The 26,163-nt window shown below is 47.7% G+C and overlaps 1 protein-coding gene across 4 annotated transcripts in view; it reads left to right on the top strand.

The window, feature by feature from the left end:
* TXNRD2 (thioredoxin reductase 2) overlaps window positions 1-19,415 on the top strand; it is a 52,495-nt gene extending 33,080 nt beyond the window's left edge. Inside the window, exons 12-18 of one of the 4 annotated variants that reach the window (XM_044440463.1) lie at window positions 6,186-6,322; window positions 10,075-10,170; window positions 11,155-11,247; window positions 11,709-11,780; window positions 13,267-13,364; window positions 15,958-16,163; window positions 19,008-19,415. In XM_044440463.1, coding sequence (XP_044296398.1) covers window positions 6,186-6,322; window positions 10,075-10,170; window positions 11,155-11,247; window positions 11,709-11,780; window positions 13,267-13,364; window positions 15,958-16,081 — 620 coding nt within the window. In that variant the 3' untranslated portion in view covers window positions 16,082-16,163; window positions 19,008-19,415. Of the gene's footprint in view, window positions 1-6,185; window positions 6,323-7,799; window positions 8,145-10,074; window positions 10,171-11,154; window positions 11,248-11,708; window positions 11,781-13,266; window positions 13,365-15,957; window positions 16,164-18,731 lie in introns of those variants that run through there. The other 3 variants (XM_044440461.1, XM_044440462.1, XM_044440465.1) reach the window with 3 other exon arrangements.
* Window positions 19,416-26,163: the final 6,748 nt, after the last annotated feature.

The following is a 26,163-nucleotide window of genomic DNA, read 5'->3' as shown; positions in this document are numbered from 1 at the left end:
AGATGCTCACGATGCCATTGGACTCGACAGACACTTCAGAGAAACAGTCTGGCCAGTTGTGGTTCACTACAGAGCTAGTTCCCCATGCCTGCTCTGTCATACTCCAGCACTGCCTTGTGCAGGGAGTTATCCAGGTTGTTCCGGGAAAGGTCAGAGCAGTTCTTGGGCATGTACAAACCAATTTAATCACCCATTAGCGTAAAAATGACATGAACAATAAGCTCCATTTCTCATTGACTGATTTCAACAGGATGATTCCCAGCTGTTCATTTCCCTCCGCCTTTGTGACTGGCTTGGTGGATTTAATCTTTCCCAAGGGGGGGGCGGGGAGAGCGGGGAGGCAGTGGGGAAGAGTGCTTGGAACTTGCGGGTGGGTTTTCTGCTTGTCATCATTCCTTTTTCACAACTCCCAAGCATCTCTTTATCTGGAGCCTTTTTCTCCTCTCCTGTCGCTGGCTTTGGTCTCCTCCATCCTTAACACAGAAATTACAGAATCTGCACAGAGAATCACCTGCCAAAGGTGAGAGATGGATGCTCTGCTATCACAGTAGAGATAAGACCTTGAGAAGAGCTACATTGGATCAGACCAAAAGCTCTTCCATTCCCCCCGTGGCCACCAGATGCCTGTAAGAATCTCACAAGCACGACCGAAGTTCTTGGGTGCTTGCGCACTCCAACAACTGGCAGACACAGACATGTAGCCTCTGATAATGCTGGCGGTAATATATAGTCCCCATGGCTGGTAGCCATTGAGAGCTTCATCCTCCATGAATGCATTTAATCCCCTTAAAAGCCATCCGAGGCCATTGTTCCGTCTTGCACTAATGAATTCCATTGTTGAACTGTGTGCAAAGTAAAGAATTTCCTTTTGGTCTAGCCTCAATCTTTCTCTATTCCGCATTTTCATTTCTGTCCTGCCCAAGAGCTAAAGCTCGGTCACACAAATGCAATCACCCACAAGCAACGTGCTAGAAGCATATAAAATCTTTTAAGACACAAAAAAGTGAAGCTATTAAAATAGCTTGAAAAAGCAATTAACAGTAAAATGTCAGGACCTGATAAAAACAGGGTTTCATCATGCTGCCAATAGCAGGCAACAGAGGAAAAGTCTTAATCTGTGTGATGATTTTGGTGCCAGACAGAATGGGGAGAACATTCCAGAATAATGGAGCCACCACTCAGAGGACCATGCATGGGAATGATTCTGATTCTGGTAACATGAGGACATTCCCTATGTGTTTTCTTCACAATATGCATTATGTGTAGGCTCACCCTAAGCAAACCGCTGTTAAGGAGAAGAGGGTCAGTGGAACTATGGGCCAGACCTTCAGAAATAAGTCCTCGTACTCTGTTGTTTGTGAAAAAGCGGGGCTTGCTCCCACCAGGCGAAGCTCAAAGGTCTGGTTGAATGAGACTTGTAGTTCCACATCTGGATGCAAAACTCAGTGTGTGGTAAAAAGCAAGGTTTGTTCAGTTTGCACGTAGAGTTGAACTATGGTTTGGGTGGGACAGGAATGAAGCAGGAAGGAGTAGGGGAAAGCTGATTATAAAGGAGCAGAAGGAAGCATGTGGGCCGCAGTTCATTTCCAAGCTTCGGAGCAGAAATGCTGAAACTCTTTCAGCGTAAAGGATGCTTTCAGTTGTGGAGAGACTGTGAGGTATAGGAGGCAAAAATAGCAGCCTGTTTCAGCTTCAAGCCCTTCCTGCCAGTAACCTGCCAGCAGAGTCTTAGGAGAGACGTTTTTAGAATGGAAAATACAGCAGACAAAAGCCAAGGAACTGCCAAAGAATCTGTGGGATGGGAAAGGGGTGGGGCTGGGCGAAGGGGGTGCAGCCGTGGGAAAGCCAGAAGGCAGGCCCTGATTAGGGCCTTGTGCGGCCTGGGGTCATGTGCCCCTGGTCTGAGCAGCTTCTGAACCTAGGAAGCCTCTCAGTAAAGGCCCACTTTATCGAAGGGACTGCAGGCTGGTTGCATGCGCTCGCAAAGCTCCCAGCATGTTTTGAAAGCAGAATGAATATGGAAGGGGCGAGCCTGCAGTGGGGAGACATTGGGGGCTCTGCCTGAGGAATGTCCTCGGTTTCTTCTCCCTGACTCCAGGTAGAACTGGAGAAGGCCACACTGTCCATCCGGGTAGGGCCTCGGTGGGCACGTTGTAGCCCTCCAGGTGTTTCGGCTTAGAACTGCAAGATCCCTAGGATCGATAGGCATTGTATGCATGTTGTTGGTGGATCTGGCCTACCATGCGGTGCAGATAGCAGTGAGTGAGATGGACCATTTGCCTGACATGGAATAAAGCAGCTTTGGTGACTTCTAATAATGAAGACCCGTGTGTCAAATGCCGGAGGAAAGCTTTGCAAATTCCCTGGACCTAAAGAAAGACGGACAAGTGGGTTCTAGATCAAATCAAGCCAGAACTTTCCCTAGAAGCAAAAATGGCAAAACTCAGGTATAAATCAAGCACATGATGAGAAGGCAAAACCCCCTGGGGAAGACAGTCCTGCTGGGGAGAGTTGAAGGCAGCAGAAGAGGAGGAAAACCAAATTTGAGATGGGTGGACTCCTTAAAGGAAGACACAGCCGTGAACTTTGAAGATCTGAGCAGGGTTGTCATGGACAGGACCTTCTGGGGGACTTTCATTAGTAGGGTCTCCCTAAGTTGGAGACACCTGGACAGCATGTAACAACAACAAATATGTCAAGTATACTTCATAAGTTTATGCTTGCTTAAATCATCCTGGGTACCGAATTGCATTGCCCTGTACTTTGGGCTGGAGGGCAGCATCCTGGAAATAAAGCAGCGATGTTTCTGGCACTGGTACCGAGAGGTGCCTGGTGAAGCTTCTCTGTTTAAGCTTTGTGCAGAAGAGCAACTCTCTTGGACTGCTTCTTTTGGCCTTCCTCTGGCCTGGCACTCTTCAAATGCGTTGGCACACGTGTCTCCTCATCTGCAGCCAGTACAACCAACATGTCCAGAGTTGGTAGATCCTTGGACTCCTTGGGTGCCAAGTTGGTAGATCCTTGGACATAAAGAAGTTTGGCTGTATAGAGGAACGCCAGCCTTGATCTCTACGGAAAACCGAAAGTTCTCCAGTGAGCTGCTTCAGAGCATTGAGCCATGCGTCGCTGCCCTGGGGCTGCTCGGCCAAGACGAGTGCCTCATGGACAAGCCCCTTGGCATTCGATTCTAAGCAAAAACTTAGCTTCCCCTTTCAGCTTGGCAGCCACCTCCATTTAGGTTATCCAGAAAAATGAGTTGTGGAGCTTTTGTTTTTGCTTTGCTTTGGAGCTTTGTTTTGATAAATCCCAGATGTCAAAGCATCACCTCAGTTCCCGCTGGGGATGATCTTGCCAGCGCCCTCTACAGAGGAGGAAGTGGCTTGAGAACTTGTCTCCAGGGGGTTGGCCAGCCGTCAAGTTCTTAACCTTTGGAAGCAGGGCGAAGCGGCTAATGTGTCTTTGTGAGTTTAGGGACCGCCAAAGACTATTATTTCTAGGGTAGTGGCGTTTTACATCTTGTTATGCTGAGGAGATATTTTAAGAACTCCAGAAGTTTTGGAATTTGGGCTTTCCCAGGAATGTACGTGGGAAACACTGCCAGGGATGTGCTATAGAAATGACAATGGAAGGCTCAAGTCACAAGGGACGGGAACCAAGCGCGCTCTGCCTGCAGCTCTAGATCATGGCGCGGGGCGGGGGGATCTCTGCTCTACAGCTTGCCCTCTTGAATCTAGAAAGCCCTTACGAGGCAGCAAAGGTGATCCTGGCTTAGCCAGACAAGTGATCTGGTTTTATGATCTGGTTTAGTGTGCTGCACCACCATGTCCATTCAATTTATCACCCTCCTTTCTACTCTCTAAGAGTCTAACCATCTGGAGAAAGCCAATATGCAAGTTAAGAACATGCTGGGGCTTTTGAATCCTGGAATTGGAGTTAACTAAGCCTCTCTAGACATCCTGGAGAATTTCACGAACCAAAAAACCGAGTCTATTTGATCTTAATGGAAGGGATACGGAATGGATTCTTACTTTCGAAATTGGAGCTGGCATGGCTAGCAGCCAATAAAAATGCATCGTGAAGTTTCATACATGGCTGCCGCTTTCAGAATTCCGCTTGGGGCACTTGTGGGAGAATGGATGAGGTTACTCCTTGGATGTGCTAAGTGTGTTTTGCTTGGTTTCTTTCATTCTTAATACCGGGCTATGCAGATGTTGAGAGAGATTGGAATCGAAAGGTTAAGTGTTATCCTTCAGGTTTTGATCGTCTCAGCTGTTGTTTTCGTCGCAGCATTATAAACCCATCCACAGGCAGGTTGATGGGGAGAGGGGATGTTTGTGGCAGTTTCTTTGGCTCTAAAAGGAAAGAAAGTAAAAGAAAAGCATCTGTCACATTGCGTGCTAACTTTTTCTCCTGGCTCTGCCTGGGCAGGAAAAAGGGGAAGCTAGAACAACCCCCGTGTGCTCCCCATTTGCCCAGCCTTCCAGACTTCTTTCTCAGCACACAAAGAAATACAACAGTAGGAAGTTGTTTCACATCCGAGCCAAGATAAGGTCTGGGAGGTTTATTATTTTTGGTGCGTGATAGCATCAGGGCATGGAACGGGGGGCACCGAAAGGAACAGTGGAGCTGCATCCCACGGGGACGGCAGGAGGGAAGACAGACAGATAGCTGAGTGCCGACAGCTTCACTCGGTGCTCCCAAAGGAAGTGTCAGTTTCACCAGCTGAAATTAATCCAGAGAAGTCCTCACAGAGGTATTCAGATGTGACAATGTTTTGCGGGTGGGAGGGGCCGGGGGGGACCTGGCTCTTCCAGCAGATGGATAATACGGTGAATCACATGTTTATTTATAATTAGATACCCCATTGAAGAGCCTGCGTTTCCTTTTGTCTGATAATTTCCTACATCCACATCAAAGGCCCGACGTGGTTTTATTCTTGTGTTCAGAATGCAAGCACATTTCCCATTTTTGCTCGAATCATTCACATCAAACGCAGCGTTGTGCCCCTCTCCCTCCACCCCTCCGTTTGCAGAGAGAATGTGCTTGTTATGTCCTTCCCTTCACATCTCCCAAAATGGACGCAAACCTCTCAAAATCAGAGTAATGCCTTCCCTATTGAAAGTTCTGCTTCTCACGTCCCGCTGCATGGCATCCCCCCGCCCCCTCCTTTTCTTCATCATCACCAAGGGTTGCCTGGAACAGCTTATTCTGTGTTCACCATCCTGCAAGATTAATTTGTGATGGATCGTCTGGAAACGCTTTGAGTCCCCAACTGGGCCAGTCCATGAACTGAGATTTAACAGGGATATGGAGGGTATTCTTAATTTTCCAGCATTTCTTTTACAGCAGAAAGGCTTGTCCTTCCTGGTTGTGGGTCAGCGGCAGTGCTACAGCTTTACCAGTTCAGGCACTGTTGTAAGAGACCCAGGGCTTGCGGGAATGCCATCCTGCAAGTTTTATGCACAGGGACACGGATGTCATCTGGCATTTCCCTTGGGGTCCCCTGCTCTCTCTGAGCTTAGCTGCCATCCTCACAGTAGGTGGGAGCAGCGGATTTCCCCAGCATGAATATATTGTCCTCTCTTGTACCGAGAATCATTTTGGGGTGGCTGGTCTTGAATGGACAATCAGAACTGATTAACTTAAGAGAAGACCTGCTCCAAGTGGAGGAGGCCAACTGTTCTGACTGGTTTGTTGATGGGGACAAACCAAGGTCCCCACATTTTCGGAACCTCCCTGGGGTCTTGGCTAAAGGGCCTGTCACGGTGAGCACCTGCTTCAAAATTACCTCTACACTGCTGGGTTCAACTGCCTTTGCCAACATTTTCCAGGACATCTTGTTGATGTGAATCCAGGCAGCCATTGAACGTGTTCATGAGACTCAAGTCACATGCTCCATTTAAGAGCGTAGACGGCATCTTCTTTTCTGAACCAACCATTTTACTCTGAGGCCAACTTTTTCCAACCTGGTGCCTTCCAGATGGCTTGGGCTGCAGCTCCAAGAATCCACCACCAAAGTGGATTGGAAGTTGCTTATGCAATACATCTGCAGAGCTTCAGGTTGGTGAAGGCTGACCTCGATTTTAGAAACTTTAACAGAGGGTTGGGTTGGATTATTCATAGAACTAAATTGGCAAAAGCTCACAGCTCTTTTTTTTAACCAAAGTCTCTCTTTCTCTTTCCTCAAGGCCGAGCCCCTGACACCAAAGCCCTTAATTTGGAGTCTGTTGGAGTGAAAATAAACTCAGCGACGGGAAAAATAATTGTTGATGAGGGAGAAGCTACCTCTGTCCCTCACATTTATGCAATCGGAGACATAACAGAGGTAGACGTTTACATAAACTATTTGACAATAACAGGAAACCCTCCTTTGTTCCCGATTAATAACCGGTGCCCATTTGTCATCATATCCCAGCACGTATGTGTGCGAGAGTCGGAATATCTGTGATTTAGGCCCTTTATCCCATTTTGACGAACAGCGGCAGCTCTGCCAATCACCTGGAGCAGTAATTTCCTTCCTACGCGACCCTTTTGCATTAGAGATTATTACTGATCTTTATCCAGCAACAAGTTCTGCAGTTGTTGGCAGTAATGCCTTTCTATCTATCCACTATCAGTTTTGTTTCGGAAATGAACTGGCCTTGGTGCCCACGGAAGCCAAATTCAACAAAGCCCAGTTTCTAGGATGGCATTGTCTGCCCTTTGAATAGAGAATCGCACTGGTGAAAAGTGAAAAGTTCCAGGGTCGCTTCTCTTCACAGCTCTTTCAAGGAAGCAAAATTTTGCACGATCAAGAGGCTTGTGGATCAGTTGCAGCTTTTGGCATATCCTAAGCTCTTTCCTCTTCCTCTTCCTCTTTGGTCTCTTATTTAGGGAAGAGATAATGGATCCATATTAAAGCATCTGCTCTGCATGCCACAGGCTGGGTACAATCCTGGCATCTTCCATTAAAGGATCAAATAGGTGTGGATAGGTAGGAGCCCTCCCTGCTTGAGACCCTGGAAACATGCTGCCCGTCCAAGTAAATAATACTGGAATGGAGGATATTATTGCTGTGGTTATCCTTTATTTTATCCCTGTACTGTCCACCAGCTAAAGCTCTTAGGGTTGTTCACCGTGGGGGTAGTTCTAGGAGTGAACGCACCCCAAACCACAGCTGGTCCCCATTAAGATGATGAGTTGGACTGCGCTTACTTACTCCAATGGCAGCGTCATGGATTGTGCATTGGAAAAGACCTCTTAAGGATCTAGAATCTGCAAATTGATGCTCGCTAAAGGGCCGCTCTCTCCCAGGTGGGTTGCTCTCTCCTTCGATTACCATCAGAACGGTTCCCTGTCCCCCCACTCTGCTCTCCAGGGCATCTAACCTGGGATGAGTGGACATGAGAGGCACGGCTTTTTGGGTCATGGTTACTTGCCCATGGAATTCCTTCCCATGGGAGGCCCTCTTGGCTTCATCTCTAGGGAAAGGACCATAGCTCAATGGTAGAGCTTCTTCTTTGCAAGCAGAAGGTCCCATTCTCTGACTTTTCCAATAAAGGCTGGGAAAAACAGTGGGCTAAAGCCTTTAGGAGCTTGCTGCCGGTAGTGTCGCTAATACTGAGTCCAGTGGACCAAAGGCTATTTGTAAAACAGAAAGTTTGGATAGGAGATTACAGGGAAAAACAGAGGCGGGAAAACAGAGGCAGGGGCAGAAAAAACAGAGGCAGAAAAGAGAGGGGCAGCAGGAGGTAAAGCACAGGTGGGCAAAAGCCAGTCGAATAACCGAGGTAATCCGGGCTCCTGTGCTTTTATTTTGGCAGGTGTCATGGACAGCAACGATTCAGGACTCCAAATTAAAGATTTGTGAGTCAAGCCCTCCACCCGCCACACTGCCTCTGGCTTTCGACAAGCCGCTTTCTCTCTCTTAGTCTCAGTCCTTCCGTTTGCAAAATGGGGGATAATGATGATATTTACTTACCTTACTGAGCTGCTGAAAAGATTACGAGATGACTACCCTAAGACATGGTGACGGGAGGGACAGAAAAGCTTTAAATAAATGAATAAAATGCAAGCGACACACTTGAAAGCACCATGCAAATGTCACGATGATAAATGGGACAACGGAAACCATGCAAAAGAAACACAATAAAAGAAAAGAAAACTAACATTGACTAACCTTTTGTCTTCTGACCACAAAGGCTAGATGAAAGTCCCAAAGAGAGAATGTGTTGTACATTCTTGGGGCAACCACAGACAAGGCCCTGCTCCCCCTGGGAGTGGAGAATATCAGACCCATGGCTAAATCCAGTCTCCTTGGAGTCCCACTCTGCTCCTCTGAGGTTCATCAGATAGTCTAGACCCCTTTCCTTTAACCATCAGTTATTTGGTGATTTCCTAATCGTTTTGCCACCCCACCTAAATAAAGAAATACGTAAATAGTTGAAATGCCTGTCCCAAAGCTTAGCTTCTCCCAGGAAATGCTTTAAGCTACAATATGCTGGAATAGGTCAGAGTTTTCATTTGCATTTCAGCCACGCCCCTTTTGCCTTTGGCCCTGCCCACTCCTGGCATGCAGCCCCAAGGGTTTCTCTGAAATGGGATGTGGATATGGCCCTTGGGCTGAAAGAGGCTCTCCACCCAGGTCCTGGTAGAGGCCCATGTCACATCATTCAAGTATGGATGCAGTGCAGGAGCTCCCTTTGCAGTTCTTCGCAAGGCAGAAGATGCTTCTTGAGATTTCATGGCTTAAAAGGGAGACCTGAGCTGCCCGGAATTTTACTTCAGCGGCTGAGTTCCACCTTAGGTGCCGCTCCGCTGCTTTGATGCAGCTTTCCAAAGCTGCAGATTCTTTTCCTGCCCTCTTCAGAAAGCACACTATGCTACCTTGGGGCCCTCCTCCCTTCAACTTAACAGTTTTTACTCACGAGGAATGCAAAAGTGAAGTGTATTTGATGCTGAGAGTTTCAAAGCATTCAGATCAACAATAACCCAACAGGACAGTCTCCCGCACAAGCTCAAAGTGAACGCTTGCGTCAGCTGTTTACTTGGGGAAGTCTTAAAGTCATTGTTGTATGAAAAGCCCGGCTTATATCTGCAGGGATGTTTTAGTAATTAGCTTTTTTAAAAAATGGAATCCATGCCAAAGGCTTTTGCAATTTTATCTCCTTCTCCGATCTCCTGTTCAGTTCTGGAATGCCAAAATAACATCTGTATTTCCTGCCACAGAAAGGACTGGCAACCGCATTTCAGGCAAACATGTGTTGAGGGAGGGGAGAGCAGCTTTCGACTGGCAAATAATGTTAACAGAAGATTTTGAATGTTAGTTTGGAAGAGAGATAATAGTCATTTGCCTAAGCCCTGAGATTAATCCCAAACTGCAGTATTTTTTCACTCCAGTGGCTCATTCTTGTTTTTACACTGTTTATTCACCTATACTTATTTTTCACAGCCACTCTTGAGGACAGAGGCATGGAATTTCTTTCAGGCTGAGGACCGAATCCCATTTCACAGCTTTGTGGGGCCACATTAGGCAGAAGCATTGGCAATTTCAGCCAGTTCTTCCTACCCGGAGCCTTAATCTCGTCTTCTGGCTTTCCCACTCCTTTCCTTCCGCCTCAGATTGGTGCGTGTCCAGCCGAGGAGCCTGTTGGAAATTGACTTCGGTCCTCTGGTTCAAAGAGGTTCAACTCCTCTCTGAAGGCATCGAAGAGAAGAGCTGAAGGCATCAGGGTTCTACCTTGGAGGTCACAACACCGGAGCAACAGTGTGATCCCCACCACCTTTTTAAGATTTGAAAAGAAAGTTCCTTGTTGGTTCCCAGTAATGTCATTTGGCTTTCCCTGTGATCTTCCTCTTCCTCTCAACCTCCTCTTTGTCTGTAGGCTTTAGCTTGAAGAGCAGACAATGTGTGAAGATGTCTAAAGCCAAATCAGAGCAAGGGCAATGTTTCCTGCCTTCACTCGGTTGGGTCCGTGGACACAAGAGAAAGCGATTGGCTGGTGGCAGGGGGATGCTTTGAGTTGTAGGCCTGTTATGCCTAAGCACACACAGGTCTGCACGTTTGGACTTGCCCTCGATTTTCTTCTCTTTCCTTAGGGGCGCCCTGAGCTAACACCCACGGCAATCGCTGCGGGAAAACTGCTGGCTCGGAGGATGTTTGGCCAGTCTGAGGAACTAATGGATTATGACAATGTGAGTGCTTCTGAAACTTTCTTCCGTGGCCTTTGAAATTAAAGGACTTCTTGCAAAAAACGAAAGAATGTCCTGAACCACCGTTATAGCTCCACGTAAGCAAGAATATTCTCTGCCCCTTGCAATCGACTTCGAATGCATCTGTGTGGGCGAACCAACATTTCCCCCCTTGTCCTTCATTTCTTTTGCAGTCGGCAGACAACGCTCCCTAGCAGGGCCAAAGGGGGCAGACCAAGTCTAAGCCTTGGGAGAGGCAAGGCAGCAGTTTAAAATGGGAGGGAAACACTGTGGAAATCCCAGGAAGCCCTCGAGGGAGTGTGCTGGGGAAAAGGGAATTAGAGCAAAGACAGCAGCGCTGCATGGGGACCCGTGTGGTCCCGTAATGTGCTATCCTGCACCCCCTGCGAAAACGTAAGGTGCTTGCATTTGGCCCGTAGGTCCTCCACCATGGGGAAAGCATCACCTTGCCGAGCGACGCGGAGTGGGAAAAGCCATGGGCCAGGCTTAGCCTCTCCTTTCCTGAGCCCCCGCAGCTCTTTGAACGGTTAAAAAAAATGCGTGTTATCTGTCAGAGCTCAACGGTAGGCAGCTGTCAGAGATGTTCCAAGACGCCGAGAACAGGGCTAGGAGCCAGAGTCAAAGAAAACGCCCCAGAGCCAAGAAGGCCTTGTTGCACTGGCAACATCCCAGTCCAGAGAGGAAGTCTTTTCGAACCCTTTGCTAGCTCAGTGGCCCGTCTGGGTGGGCGGATGGAGCCAGTCCAGAGCCGGAGGAGACTCTGCTGCCCAGGAAGATGATCCAAGCCGTGTGGTTTCAGCAGTTGTACACAGAACTGAAGGTCCGAGTTTAAGCTCCAGCAGCTCCTGGCAGTATCTTATTTGCAGCTCTCCTGCTTCCATGCAACCGCAGAGAAACAGGGAGAGCATCTTGAAGGCTTTCTCCTTCTCCTTCCTCCAAAGTAACATTATTACCTCTTTTGTTCAGGTGCCTACAACAGTTTTCACTCCTCTGGAATATGGCTGCATAGGTCTCTCAGAAGAAGAAGCTGTGAGGCGATTCGGAGTGGATAATTTAGAGGTTTGCCATTTTGTGGGAGCACCCACGACATTCTCAAAATTCGAAAAAAGCCCACTGACCCCCAAAAGGTTGGGAACCTCTGTGCTTACTCACCTCTTGGGAAAAATCAGCAGACAGCTGCTGGTTTCAGCTGCTCGGTCTGGCAAAACAGAAGCTGAGCCTCTTTCTCTCTTGGGCTCTTCATTCAGCCATGTGTATTGAGCTGATAAAGTCATGATTTGCTCTATCAGAGCACCTGCTCTAAGTAGTTACACATTCCAAAGACAAGCACGTAACTTTATTTATTTATTTATTTATTAAAACATTTTTATGCCGCCCCATTTGCCGAAGGCTCGGGGCGGCTTACAACAATAAGTTAAACATAATTATAACATTAAATTAAAAAATATAAACATTAAGTTAAAAATACAAAAATATCAATAAAACTTGACAGTAAATTTGTGACGCTCCCTTTCCATCAGGTGTACCATGCATTTTACAAGCCACTGGAGTTTACGGTAGCCGAGAGAAATGCTCCTCAGTGTTACATAAAAGTAAGTCAGCCAAGGGTGGATTTCTGACCGTAAGACTAATGCTCAATATCAGTGGTGGGGAACCTTTTTCCCAGGGGCCACATGTTGTCACAAGTAATCTGTGAGGGCTTAGTCTGCAGTGGGTGGTGAGACTGACCTTTTCTAATCTCCTCCTGCCCCCGCTTTCCCTTCTCCCTCTTTCCACTGTGGGGAAGGACAGATTTCTCTTGCCAGAGGTCTACATGATGTGCATTCATGAACCGCACTCAAGAGGACTACCCGAATTGCGTTAAATTGCATTTGAGACTAGTCCCAGAGCCGCGTGCAGCTTGCCCGTCCCTGCAGCTGAGATTTTGAATCACAGCTTGGTTTTGCTGAAGAGTCACTTTCAGAAAACGATGGGCCAAACCTCAGCTTCCATCCCAGCTCTGAAAGGTGTTGTGACGCAGGGCTTTTCTCCGTGAGGCATTCATTGTGCCGTTGTATCGACTTCCGGGTTCATCACAGCTCTGAGATCCAAGCTCTACGCCAGAAGCTTTCGCTTTTACACTAGACTACCTCTAAGGTGGAGCAGCGCTGTAGTGGAACAGCGGAAATACACCAGGAGACAGAGTCCCGTTTTCCCCATCGTAATTTTAATAGTGCATGTTCCCTGTTCTGAAAAAACAAACGCAGGGAAAGTGTTCTGAAAGTACAAATGGAACCGGAGGGTCACAGCATTGTCTGAAGAGCCCATAAATGGCTGTGAAGAAGAAACCTGGACTGTGCAATACATGACTCATTGAGAAAAGCTACTAATGCTACTTGCAGTTCTCTTCTGTAGATTATTTTTGGTCTCATTTTGCAGCAGAAAGCTGCGCACGTAGAGGCGCATGGGAGCGAGGGACGGGGCCATAGCCCAAGCTCTCTATTCAATCTCTGGCGGTCCAGTGGAAAGGACAGGGCGTGGCCAGTGATGGAAGCACTATGCTCAGCTGAGCGCTTCCAGCCTATGATCTGGATTTGGCCCAGGAGCCGTCGGTCACTGAACTCCACTCACCGTTCTATGCTGAGAACAAGGACAATCTGTTGGTCCCGTTCCCCCCGCCCAAGGATGGTGGCATCTGTTTCTGATCCAGAGACGTTTGTTCTCCAGGTGGCCCTACCGCCTTCCTCTTGGCTGAGAACTTGACAACTCCAGAGCTCGCAACTTACAAGCTATCAACTGGTTAGGAGCCCTTTCAGAACCCCCTGTGGTTTTGCTTTTAAAACAGCGGTGTGGCAGGAACCCATGCGTATACGTATAAAATATATTAAAGCGCCGTTTCTCCGGATGCACCCAGATAAGCTCGCCTGGGCTTACCTGGTGCACAGATGGAGTGGTAGACCATTCACAGCCCTGAGCTCCGGGGTGCTGTGTAAATACAGCACGTTCCCGAATGTGTTTTACATCACCCTAAATTAATGCAGGTTATTTCCTCGCTCTCTCTCTCTCAACGTTCCTCCTACCCTCATGGATTACTTTCAGATGGTATGCTTGCGCGAGAGAGAACAGCGAATTCTCGGCCTGCATTTCATTGGTCCAAATGCCGGCGAAGTTATTCAGGGATTTGCCCTTGGAATCAAGTAAGTATAAAGAATGTTTTTCTTTTCCTTTCTTGTCTTTATTTTTTCTCTGGTTGAATTAAAACCTGCTCTTTTAAGTTACTGTAAGATTACAAAAGATAGTGGTTTCATTTTTTTGGCACCACTAAAAAAAAAAAAAAAAGAGTTTGTGTTTTGGGTTTCTTTTATGTCCCGTTTCCTAGATTTTCATTTAAAATATGGCCATTCTTTCTTAATACATGTTGAGCTTAGTGACAGACAGACTGGATTTTCATATTTATGTTTATGAAATATGTTCCCTGGCAAACCGTTCGGTCAACACCCCCTCGACCCAAAATAAAATCCAGCCACTAACTCTTCGAAGTACAAATATAGCAAGGTTCTCTGAGCTTTCTGTTCTGAAGATCATAAATGATCATTGAAACTTTGGAAGCCCTTCTTGAAAGAAAGAAAGTGTGTGAGCAGAAGCTTGCTTTGATTATGTTTCATGGGGAGGCCCCTCTTTTGACAGAGAAACAGTCTGCTTCAGAAGAGAGCTCGAGTTTTCCCTGCTTCCCCCGTTCAGCTCTGAAGCTCTTATTCCTCTCCCCCTGGCCTTGCAATGGTCAGATCTGTTGAAAACATCAGAGTGGCCACAATTGCCAATCACGAGACTTCTGATGGAAACACTTGTGTCGCAGAATGGCTGCGAGAAAGTTCTTTGCATGGCTACCACAGAGCGACCAGTAAACTCCAGCCCAATAATCACAATGCGTTTGCTTTTGCCTTAACTTTTTGCGTGTTGCATTTTTAATTTACTGCACATAGCGCTGATCTCTCTCAACATGGAGCGGTCTATAAATTATATGCTATACTAATTAAATATTAGTATTCGTTAATGATATAAGTTATATGATAGAGGAATTAAATGTTAATATTAGTTAATGATGTAAATCATATGATATAGTAATTAAATATTAATGTAACTTAAATAGATCTTCATTTATATGAGATATTAATTCAATATATAATCAAAGTTTAGACATTGGTGCCCCAGACTCCACATGGGTCACTGGTTTAAATCAAATTTCAAGCTCACAGGATCTACTTCTTTTTTAATCCAGATGCTCAAGCCCTGTCAAACAGACTGACATGAAAAACAATGGCCTGAAGGCCAGAGTCAGTGAACAGGGTATCCTGAGCCCATGCCAGCCCATTCACCCCAAAGCCATTCCTAGTGTCCCAGTTTCCTGCACAAGCGTTTCCCATTTCCTGTGCAGGGCATTCGATACCGATGAGACCACCACAGAAAAGGCCCCGTCTCTTGGGATCGCAGACTTAACAGGGCCCCTTGCCTATTTGCTGCTTGAAATTGGCACTTTAAATCAGGCCAGAAGCCGCTGCGTAGCGCCGTTGCTCCGTGCTCTGTTCGCCTCTTCTGGGAAGCAATTAAACAACTCCTATCCATCAATGGTTGCCTTCAAAACACCGGCCAGGCTAGCCTTGGGTTGGCGATGGCCATCCTATGGGATGAGCCCTCCTGTGCTTGGATTCCGTGTTCCTTTTCCTTGTCGCTGCTTCCCTCTACTGGTCAAATGGGATAAGACCGGAGGAGAGAGGATGCACACCTGCATATTCCAGGGTTAGTTGACGATTTGGGTCTTTCTGCCCCCCGTTATCTTAAAATAGGTCACTTCGGGCAGAACAGTGGCTCAAAGCTCCTACCCATTCCGTGCAGGTGGGAACAGCAGAGAAATCAAACCAAAGGCAAGGCAAACTAGGTTAAGCCGGCGTGCGCGAAAGAGCACTTTGGAGAGCGTAGATGATCTGTGTGTGAAGATTCCTTATATGTTTTGCAGTCTCTTAATTGCTAGCAGCACATTTCTGGCAGGTGTAAGGAAAGGTGACCTTTAAGGGAGGTCGTGTTTTATCCAAAATATCTAGTACAAAGGAAGTACATGGAATCCAAGTGGCATTTTCCCTCTCCTAGGGGCATGTAAAACATTGTCACTGGCACTTGAAAGAATAAAAGTCAAAGAGTGGCATCTGCGTACTATTCTCTTGCCACGAATCTAGAATACAGAAAATAGGCCAAGAATTTAGGCCACAAGACCACACTTGGAAGAAGTTCTGGTCAGTACACCTCAGAGCTGGAGAAGGTGAAGGACACAACAAGGAGTATGACCAGGGATTGGATCGAGGCCCATATCAGAAAAAAAGTTACAACGTTTGCAGCTGTTCAGCTCAGAAAAAGATTGAGTAAATTGAGACATGATAGAGGTATATGAAACAGTACATGTTAGATAAGAGGAAAATACCTTAAAGTATTAGAACTTGGGGTTATCTCATGAAGTTGAATGGTGAGAAATGCTGGACAACATTCTCTCTGCCATGGCATTGCTGAAGAATGCCTTTAATTAGTCATTTCCTGTTCTCTTCTAGTTATTTAAAAGCTTGCCAGCAGAGAACAGGAAATGACTAACTGAAGAGGTAATTCAGTAAAGCTGCAACGTGGAAAACCCCGTAGTACTTGAATAGGCCACCCTGGGCAAGCTGGTGTTACAACTGGGTTGGAAGTGAGAACAATCACTGCAGGGGTGCCCCCTCCACTGTGTCGGTCTTCCTCCTTTTGTAGGTGTGGGGCTACCTATTCACAAATGATGGCGACGGTTGGGATTCATCCGACGTGTGCTGAGGAAGTCACCAAGCTGCACATCACCAAGCGGTCAGGTGCCGATCCCACCGTCACCGGCTGCTGAGGTTAGCTGCCATCCCTGGATAGTAATTGGAAGAGCACTTGGCAGAAGGGATCTGAAGAAAGAGGCAGAGGAGCCATTGCAGGTCTGTCATATCCATTTTTATTTTGGCTCTTGCTAAAGTTCCGGCTTGAAGACCATTCAGCCCTGTGGAGCCAGAGCCGATGCCAGGGGTAGGCATCACTGGGCTGAAAAGAAGGGCCCACTTCGCAGCAGGGCTGCACTGGAAGGAGTTGCTTGGAGTGGCTTCTCTGCTGCACCATTGGCCCTGCCTCTCGCTCTGGTGGTGAGAAGGAGCAGCAGATGCTGGGTCTCTGCCCATCAAGTGCAGGCCATGACAAGAGGAGCAAGAGCAGGCGGTGACCATGGTGGTGAGAAAGGGCGAGCCTCAACAAGGGAGGCAGCCCGCGGAGGGTGGCTTTCCCAAGGAACCCCAGAAATCCGGAGTCGGCACTTCATGAACCACACGGAGGACCTGTTACAGCACCCCTCCCAACAAGCCACGTCGGCCGGGAAGGATGGGACTCACAGTCCAACACATCCTGAGAGCACCGAGGTTACATCACAGGAAGAAACTGTGGAACTGGCTTTGACGAGGTGTGGCAGCTGCTGCCAACTTAGATGCTCTTCATGCAGAATTATGAAGAACATCCGTGTAGACTTTTAAAATTCCTTTTGTTGTTGTTACACACCGTCAAGTCCTCTCCAATTATGGCGATCCTCTGAAGGAAACTCCTCCAAAATACCCCGTCTTTGACAGCCCAGCCCAGCTCTTGTAAACCCAAGACTGTGGGTTCCTTTATGTGGTTGATCTATCTCATGTTTGATCTTCCTCTTCTTTGGCCTTCAACTTTACCTCGCATGATTGTCTTCTCCAGTGGAAAAATTCCTTTGGGCCTATGTTTAAGGGTGGGACCCTCTCAAACTGCCATCTATTTAGCAATAAAAACATAGCCGTTAAGAAACACAATAAACACCAGCAAGAAAACAACCAAAATCCAGCTCATGAAATAAACACTGTAATTTAAACCATGCGGCTAAGACTACAATCCAAGCAAAGCCAGCAAAGACAAGTGAGACTTTCCTGAAGACCTAAAAAGAAAGGGACAGATTACTCCCTCTCTACCAAAGCACCAGTGGAAGGGGCGAATACCGTGGAGCACCTGAGAAGCGGTTAGCGTGGCTAGAACCCCAAGCTGCGGCATTCCACACTACGTTTTCCTGCAGGTTCTGCTAGCCGGACCCAAACAAAGCAGGGTTGTCCCCACATTTCCCTCATCATTGCAACTCTTTTTCCTAGTTATGAGCTGTCTTATTTCTGTCTTGACCAGAAGGTGGAGATGCTGTCTAAAATGAGTCAAGACAGATGCCTCCTTCTCCTTCTCCTTCTCCTCCTCCTCCTCCTTTTCCTTCTGAACAAAAATAATCAAATGGGTAGTGTTGCAAAATTAAAGTAACTTTTGGTTGTTGTTAACCCCCTCCCTTGCCCATCACTGTGCCATTGGACAAGACAGTTATGGTCAGAGATCATTGCTGACTTGTGCTGCAGAGCTGTTCATTATGTTGCTAACCCACCTTTCTCCCATTGTGGAGCCCTGAAAAGGAGCATTCGTGTTCCTTGGTGGGTCCACTGCAGCCCTTTCTTGTACGGCTCACAGGCGCACTCCCCGCACCACATGCTCCCTGCTGTGAAAACGCCCTGCAGGTAGAAAACCAGCACATTAGGGAAGCCAAGTGAGTGCGCGTCTTTCTGCTGCCTGCTAGCTCTCTACCTGCAGGAAGGTGCGTTTGTCTCAATAAATGGAAACGCTCCAGCCCATTTCCAACCTGAAATGCCACCTCCGCTTGCACAGCCATCGGACCGCAGTGACTGATTCCTGCTCCTTTCAGCTACACGGGCAAGTGCAGCCTTCAGGTGGGGCTAGATCACTTTTGCCCTGAAAAGAAGACTAGTGTCCAGCTTGTCTGTATGAACCCAGGAAACTGCGTCAGTGGAAGCAGACGCTGCTTGCTCTCTGTTTTGCACAGCCCGTGGGCCAAGCCCCCACCATTGGTGAGCCGCCTTCTCACCTCCCTTCCGCCAGCCGCTCTTGCTCCACAACCTTTCTCTCGTCATGGCTGCCGCTCGCTCGCTCGGTGGGCAGAGAACCTGGGAGCAGGGGCATCTCGGTCCCTCTTTCCCACCACCATCACCATCAACTGCCCCAAGGGAGAGGCAGTGCCTGCAATGGTGAAGAGGCAGTCCAGGCAGCTCTTACCAATGAGCCCCCAATGTGCTGAAGGCCCTTGGCATGTGTCAACCATGCCTACCATTGGCGCCAGTCCTGGAATCAAACCTTGGTCCCTCTTGGTATTGTCAGCACTGGTAGTGTCTGTCTGGGATTTCAGGTGAGATTCTGCCTGGAGAAGCTGGGGATCGAACCTACAGCCTTCATGTAAAGGAGGCGCTCCATGGCTCCCCCTTCTCTCCTGTGTGTGTGTGCCTTTTTGAGGGGAGGAGGTAGGATATTGGCCAAGGAGCCAGATGGGACGAGTTGTGATGGGACATGCATCTGGCCACCCTGGTTCCTTTGGCCTTGGTGTTCGGCAGTTTGCAAGGCAGTGACCCCCTGCGTTGTTCCATAAAACTTCTGCTCTCCTTCCATCTGGCCAGTCATTGCTTCTGGTTGTTGGTGGTCCACGTCCAAAGAGGCTGTGGGGGTGCAGCGATGTCCTTCTCCTCTCTTGGGACCACCAAGCTATCGGGCGGCTCTGGCGGCAGCCAAGAGAGTGGAGGACTCTACCTGAGGACATGGAGGGCGTGGTCCCAATCCACTGAATCTCTGCATTCCTCCCTTTGGGTTGCCAGCACATCTTTCTCGTGGTCGGGAATCTTGGGATGGTCTCCACTCAGGCTCTTCAGAGACTGAACGCGCCTTTGGAATTCCAGCCAACAGGTGGGTGATGGCGAGACGCTTCCTCACTTCCACCTCAGCCCTTCCTGGACACCGATGGGCTGCACCTGATGGCAAAGGTGGTGGACTTTCAGGTGGACTTTCGGATGGACTCTGTCTTGGTGCTCTCCAGGGATGGCCCCTCTGTAACCGAATCGGCCGGGCAAATGTCAAAGGGTCTGGTGGACGGTTCGGATAATTTGGTGTGTGTTCAAAGCTGGGAAAAAACGAAATGCAGCCAGGCCAGCTGCCCACTGGGTCCCACCTAATGATGGCTTGTGTATTAAACCACATGTTGGGGTAGACAAGCCTGAGAAAACCCTGGTTCCTCCAGTGGAAATGATTTTCATTTTATATTTACTGTGGCCGGGATCAGGCAAAAATAAAGTACATTTTCCCACCTATATATTAGTTAATTTGTGCAGGGCTGGGGTTGGGAGGAAGGGGGAGTGTAATGTTCCAATGCACTGGAATCCACAGAAGTTTCTCCCCCTGCTGAACCCTGTAGATTGTTTCTCCTTGACTTTTCCAGCACTTTAGGAACGACAAAACTCGACAGATAATGTGAGGTGGAGTTTGCCCAACGTGTGGCCCCAGAGGGTGGATTGCAGCTCCCATTAGCTGTAGCTGGCAAAGCTGGGGGGGGGGGGTGAGGGGATGGCAGTCCAGCAACATCTGGAGGGCTGCTTGATGGAGCTGGGCCATGAAGAGATGTGTTCCATTCAAACATCGTGCTAAACTGTGGTTGTGTGTTAACCATAGTACAGAACCCAAGCCACAGAGCCCCCAGACCCACCATACAAGGCCTTTAAAGTTGCTTGTCTCCTTTAGTTTCCTATCTTTTCAACCCTGTTTTATTTCCATCTCCAGAGTACAGAAATTTGGCAACAGCACGCTTCATGTTCATGCTGTAGTACTTACACAAATGTCTAATGGTATCGATATCAGATAATCAGTGGCAATCACTAAACACTCAGTCCAGATTCTGTGCAGGTTTGTGGAAGCTGTTTTAGACCAAAGGCTGAATCTTGTCTTGGAAAAACAATCTCAAGAGAGAAGCAGGGCTACAAGCAAAACATGTGGGGCCAAAATAGCCCCAAAGACCAGCCTGTTGTAGCTTAAAGCTTTTACTGCTGGTAAGTAAGTCTTGGGCAAGGCCTTTCAGCCTTTTCAGAATGGGGACAAACGTCCAAAGTTGGGGAAACAGCCAAATCATCAACAGTTGGGGAAAGGATTGTGTGTCCAAGAGAAGGGGCACGGCCTTTGGGAACTCCCAAGAGGGATGGATGTGGGCTCTGGACCTGAGGCTCTCCGTCCATGACGGAACCTTTGCAATGGGTCCAAGCAAAGTCTCCAGTCCCTGTGCTTCTTCTCTCACACAGCCTGAGAAGGCTTTCCCCAATTCCTGGCTTCTTTTCCCCTGCAATCCCAACATCATGGCTGAATACTCCCTCAGGGGTGCAATGAACTGATTTTGCAATTAACCCTAGTTTGTTCTAAACCACCATTCCCAGTTCACATGGAACAATAAGCCAGGAATTGGGGGAAATGAGGCAAAACTTGGCAGGAGGCTTTCTCCCCGCTGCTTGGCAGAGTGAAAAACGAAGGGAGCACTTGTGAACCTCACTTTTCACGCATGAAATTGTGGACTCTTACGTGTAAATGCAGCTAATGATTATGTAATAGCACAGCGGTCATAGAGCCTGAAGATCCAACCATTTTCATTTAAGGGTGATTTGCAGTAATTATGCTGGTACAAATGAGTGATAGAAATGATCCAAGAACTTTAGAAGTAACTGTACTTGGCTTTGCTGCCGACCTGGTGAAGGACATGGGTGGGTTTTTATTTACTTGGTACAGGACTCCAGACTGTGTCCATGGAGGCTTTAGGTGGTCATAAGGACCTAAGAAGAGCCCTCCTGGATCAGGCCAGGGTTCAGCCAGCTCAGTCTTCTGTCCACACAGAGGCCACAAGAAGGATATGAATGCAACAGCACCCTCCTGCCTATGTTCCCCAGCCACTGGGGAACATGGGCACACTGCCTCAGATGATGGACGTACTGGTGCCTCTAGGCACTGACAGGCCAGCTTAGCTTCAACAAGTTGGCTGGACCAGCTGCCCTAAATCCATGCACTGTTACACATTTGAGGAGCGTTCAAATTGGTCCAATCCCACAAGACACCCTGAATGTAACATGCAGCCAAAACATTTAATGCAAACCAGAATGGGACTGGAGTCACGTGGGACTCAATATTAAGCCCCTGCATGTAAATCTGTGCTTTTAAAATCGCATCCCTTGCAGTGAAGGGTGTTCAGGAGAAATGTTTTGTTCTCCTCTTACCCGCTTTGTGATACTTGGCTAAAGTGCTTAAATTATTCCGAGATTTTCGTCCCCTATTTTGATCAATTCTGGATCGAAGCCCTTTTAAACGCGTCGAGAGCCCCATACAAGAGGTAACCTTTCATCCCGATCCCAATTCTATCCCAGCTTTTCCATGTACTGCTCTTCCTCCAGTCTTGGCGTGGTTCCTCGCGGTGGGGCTGGGAGGGACTCAGGATCAGTGCGAAGACCTCGGCACAGCCGTCTCTGCTGGAATACTTCCAGAGACACAGAGCCAACCAGCCTCCCGGAGGCTGCCAAACGGCTGGTCTTGTTACGACATTCCTCCTCATTCCTAAGCCTCCTCATTCCTAATTCCACTTCCCACCACTGGATCTGCCCTCCCCTTGGTAGAACCACTCGCCACAGACTAATCTGAGGAAATTGAATGGCAAATGAGCCCAATAAAAGGGGAACCTTGATTCCATGCGCGGATGAACACTTGGCCAGGTTACCCCGTTCCAGTTGGCTACCCCAATTATTGGTGCCACAATCCCAAGAGCTGTCCTGATGCGTAGGGTTCTTTTTAAGCCAAGGAGAACCCACCACCCTTGTGGGCACTGCAGCTCTGAGTCAAATACTTTCCTGTTTATTCAGCTAATGAGGACTAACAGATCCACTTATGATAAATGCGTGTTGGTAATGTTTCCTGGAGCAGGTCTGCCAAAAAGGGAACTCCCTTAGAACAGAGCAGCAATGGGAAAGGATTAAAAGAACATTTATTGACAGTGCTGGGCTCAAAAACAAAAATAAAATAAGATCAGAGCGATAGCGCTTGGCTTCTCTTCCTCTCCAGCCGTCCCTCCCTCTACACATTAACAGATGGAGCATTAACTCTAAAACGTGTCTCAAAGGGTGTGATGTTTGGCAAAAGCAAATCAGGGGAGAAAATCTGCCACTTGTGAGATCCATGATGGGCCCACCATCCTTCTGGGGTCTGCGGGCCGTGTTTGGCATGCCGAGGCTGTCGTGGGCATTCCTACAAAATGGCTGCCATCATGAGAGAGGCACAAGCTTGTCTGCCGTTAAAATAGATGCCATGGGGAGCCCAACTGGTCGCAAGTCACGCATTTCCTAGAAGTCAATCGGTGAGACTAAAGAAATACGATCTGTGCAACAGCCTATTTATTAATTACATTCTACCTGCTTGTTAAATACAACTGCCCTTTTCTCTATTTTATCCTCACAACATCCCTGTGAGGTCGGTTAGGCTGGGAGTCAGCGATGGGCCCAGTGCTATCCAGGTTGCTCCGTGGCCATCTGGGGATTAGATCCTGGAACTCGCAGCATCCCAACCGCTGCACCACAGGTAGTTTTTGTTCAACCTTCTGAGAAAATAGCTGTGGAAGGAAATGGAAAAGGAGGAGTAATTTCCTAGCAGGGGCCAAAAGGAGAGTGAGGAGAAGAACTGCCACCCTAAAACTGTATACTATTTGTGGAAGAAAGGTGTTGGAAGATACAGGATGTTAAATTTATGTGTAAAGTAACCCTATCATTAAGGCAAGATCCAGCAGAGATAGTGTTGTGATTAATTTTCTGAATGACTGGAGGGAAAACGTGTATGGAGTTCTTTTACGGAAAATATTCTTGAGAAAATGTAGATACCATCGATGTATGAAGTAATATATTAAGATATAGATGTATCGAAGGATTGTTTACAGAACAATCTTAGATCAGTTGTACCATGATTATGGCATACATCTTATAAAAATTATAGAAAATAACTTGATGAAATACAAAACCAGGCTGCAAGCTTCAAATTTGAGAGCAGACCAGTCTGAAGGGGAGAGAAAAGGAGTTTGAATCTCTTTCACCCTGAGGACTGAAATCCATTTTGGAGAATCTCTCCAAAGCAGCTTTTCACTGGTGGCTGGGTCTGAAGGAAGCATGTTTTTCTTGTCATAGTTTTAGCAAGTCAGAATGGTGTAGATACAACAACCCTGGTTTGCACAAAACACTTAAGCCAGGATTGGGTGCCAGGGCTGTAGAATTTCTTTCGAGCTGAGAGTTGAACACAGTTTTATGAGAATCACTGAGTCGCAAGCAAAGCCAACCATGCAAAATGGATCAATATAGTACCAGTGTATTTTGGCCTCATATATGCAGATGATACGACTCTCATGGCAGAAAGTGAAGAGGAACTAAAGAGCCTCTTGATGCGGGTGAAGGAGGAGAGCACAAAAGTTGGCTTGAAACTTAACATTAAGAAAACTAAGATCATGGCATCCGGTCCACTCACTTCCTGGCAAATAGATGGGGAAGAAATGGAGGTAGTGACAGATTTTATTTTCCTGGGCTCCAAGATCACCGCAGATGGGGACTGCAGCCAAGAAATTAAAAGACGCTTGCTCCTGGGGAGGAAAGCTATGGCAAATCTAGACAGCATACTAAAAAGCAGAGACATCACCCTGCCAACAAAAGTGTGTATAATCTTGGCGGATCGGGTTTCGGAGAGGGTGGATTTGACCTGGTCCTGAATGGTGCAACACTCCCTCTTAGGGATAAGGTCCGCAGCTTAGGTGTACTCCTCGACCCGGAGCTTTCTTTGGAAGCTCAGGTGACAGCGGTAGCGAGGAATGCCTTCCTTCAGCTTCGGCTGATTAATCAGCTGCGCCCCTACCTGGAATACGACTGCCTGGCGACGGTGACACACGCGCTGGTGACTTCCCGCCTAGACTTCTGTAACGCGCTTTACGTGGGGCTTCCCCTGAAGACAGTCCGAACACTTCAATTGGTGCAAAATAGAGCTGCCAGGTTGCTGACGGGGACGGGGCGTTATGCTCACATGACTCCAGTCCTCCATCAGCTTCACTGGCTTCCCATTGAAGCCCGGGCCCAATTCAAGGTGTTGATTATGACCTACAAAGCCCTAAACGGCTTGGGTCCTGGCTACCTGCACGAGCGCTTACGTCCGTATATGCCCGACCGCCCTTTGAGATCTGCGGGAGAGTCCCTTCTCCGAGAACCCTCCATGAAAGAAATTAGGAGAGTAAGTACCCGGAGGAGGGCTTTCTCTGCGGTGGCGCCCAACCTATGGAATTCACTCCCCAAAGAGGTCCGCCTGGCACCGTCGTTACTGGTTTTTCGGCGCCAGGTAAAGACCTTTTTATTTAAACATCATTTCAATTGTTAAAACATATGATCTGGCCTGGGCAACTTCTTCTTCCTTCTCTTTCTCCTCCTATATTTTTATTTTATACTGATAATTTTAATTTTGTATTTGTAAATCAATGTATTTTTTGTATTGTTATATTTAATGGTAATTTATTATGTACTATTGTATTTCAATGTATTTTATCATGTTGTAAGCCGCCCCGAGGTTTCGGCAAGGGGCGGCATAGAAATGTTATAATAATAATAATAATAATAATAATAATAATAATAATGGTTTTCCCAGTTGCAATATATGGCTGTGAAAACTGGACCATAAGGAAGGCTGAGCGCCAAAGGATTGAGGCCTTTGAATTGTGGTGCTGGCGGAGACTCCTGCGAGTCCCTTGGACCGCAAGGCAATCAAACTGGTCAGTCCTAGAGGAGATCAACCCCAACTGCTCTTTAGAAGGCCAGATCCTGAAGATGAAACTCAAATACTTTGGCCACCTAATGAGAAGGAAGGACTCCCTGGAGAAGAGCCTGATGCTGGGAACAATAGATGGCAAAAGAAGAAGGGGACGGAAGAGGATGAGGTGGCTGGATGGAGTCACTGGGGCAGTGGGTGTGAGCTTGAGTGGACTCCGGGGGATGGTGGAGGACAGGAAGGCCTGGAGGAATGTCGTCCATGGGGTTGCGATGGGTCAGATGCGACTTCATGACTAACAACAACAATTTTGGCCTAGAGCTTTTACTGCTGGAAATGAACCCTTAGGAAAGGTGCCCACCATTTCAAATGGGGAAATCTGAAAACATAAAGAGACCTGGTGGATATAGGAGATCTAGGGGCTGGTCCAGATGGGGGTGTGTGGCCCTTTTGCCTGAACTTTGGCACCCCGTTACACGCTGACCTGTCTATCTCTTTAGGACAAAACTCACTTTTGTGTAACCTTAACAGGGATGGATTGATGGTCACACTCAGCTGAGCAGAGATGTGACGTGTTGTTCCAAAACATGAAAAGAGGAAGTGAGGTGGGCAACCAAATCCACCCATGGAGGCTTAATTGAGGCAGTCCCTGCTTGGAGTGAAATGTGACACCTTTTCCCCAGAGCTCCTTTTCCCAGTTTTTTCCTGGTTATTTGTATATGCTGGGTTTGATCTTCCTTTCAGAAAGTGCATCGAGGTTCACAAAGCTGGTTCTTCACATCAAAGGTAGGCTTGCCGGATGTCAAGGTAGGTCCCAAGCTAGGTGAGAGAGTGTCTCTATGCAACAACACAGAAGGGCCTTGTTGAATCTTGTTAGCAGTGCTCGCTCCAAGTTCTTGAGGGGTGCCGGGCAAGATGCCCACAATGGGCCTCTTGTCACAGCGAGCTCTTATCAGCGAGCCCCGTTTGGGTGTGGCTCCTCTGCAGGTGCCAAACCCTGCCTGTCCTTGACACTGGTCCTGCCTGTTAGCAAAGACACTTAAAAAGAAGTCAACAACAGCAATGGACACACCACCAGTTAAATAGTGAGACAGCTTTGCTGCCTAAAAGCCACAGTCAGCCAGGATCCTTCACTGTACAAGGCCTGGAGCTGCCCTCGTTTGCTCTACGTGATCCTAAGTTGCCCAAAGAGAGCATGTGAAGCAGGTTTAGAGAGGGTTTAGCTGATTTCTAGGGTGAGAGCTTCTCTCTTGG

This window comes from Varanus komodoensis, unplaced genomic scaffold (genome assembly GCF_004798865.1).
Source record: "Varanus komodoensis strain SLA01 unplaced genomic scaffold, ASM479886v1 scaffold38, whole genome shotgun sequence".
NCBI lineage: Eukaryota > Metazoa > Chordata > Lepidosauria > Squamata > Varanidae > Varanus > Varanus komodoensis.
This window is presented reverse-complemented; position numbering and strand designations above follow the sequence as displayed.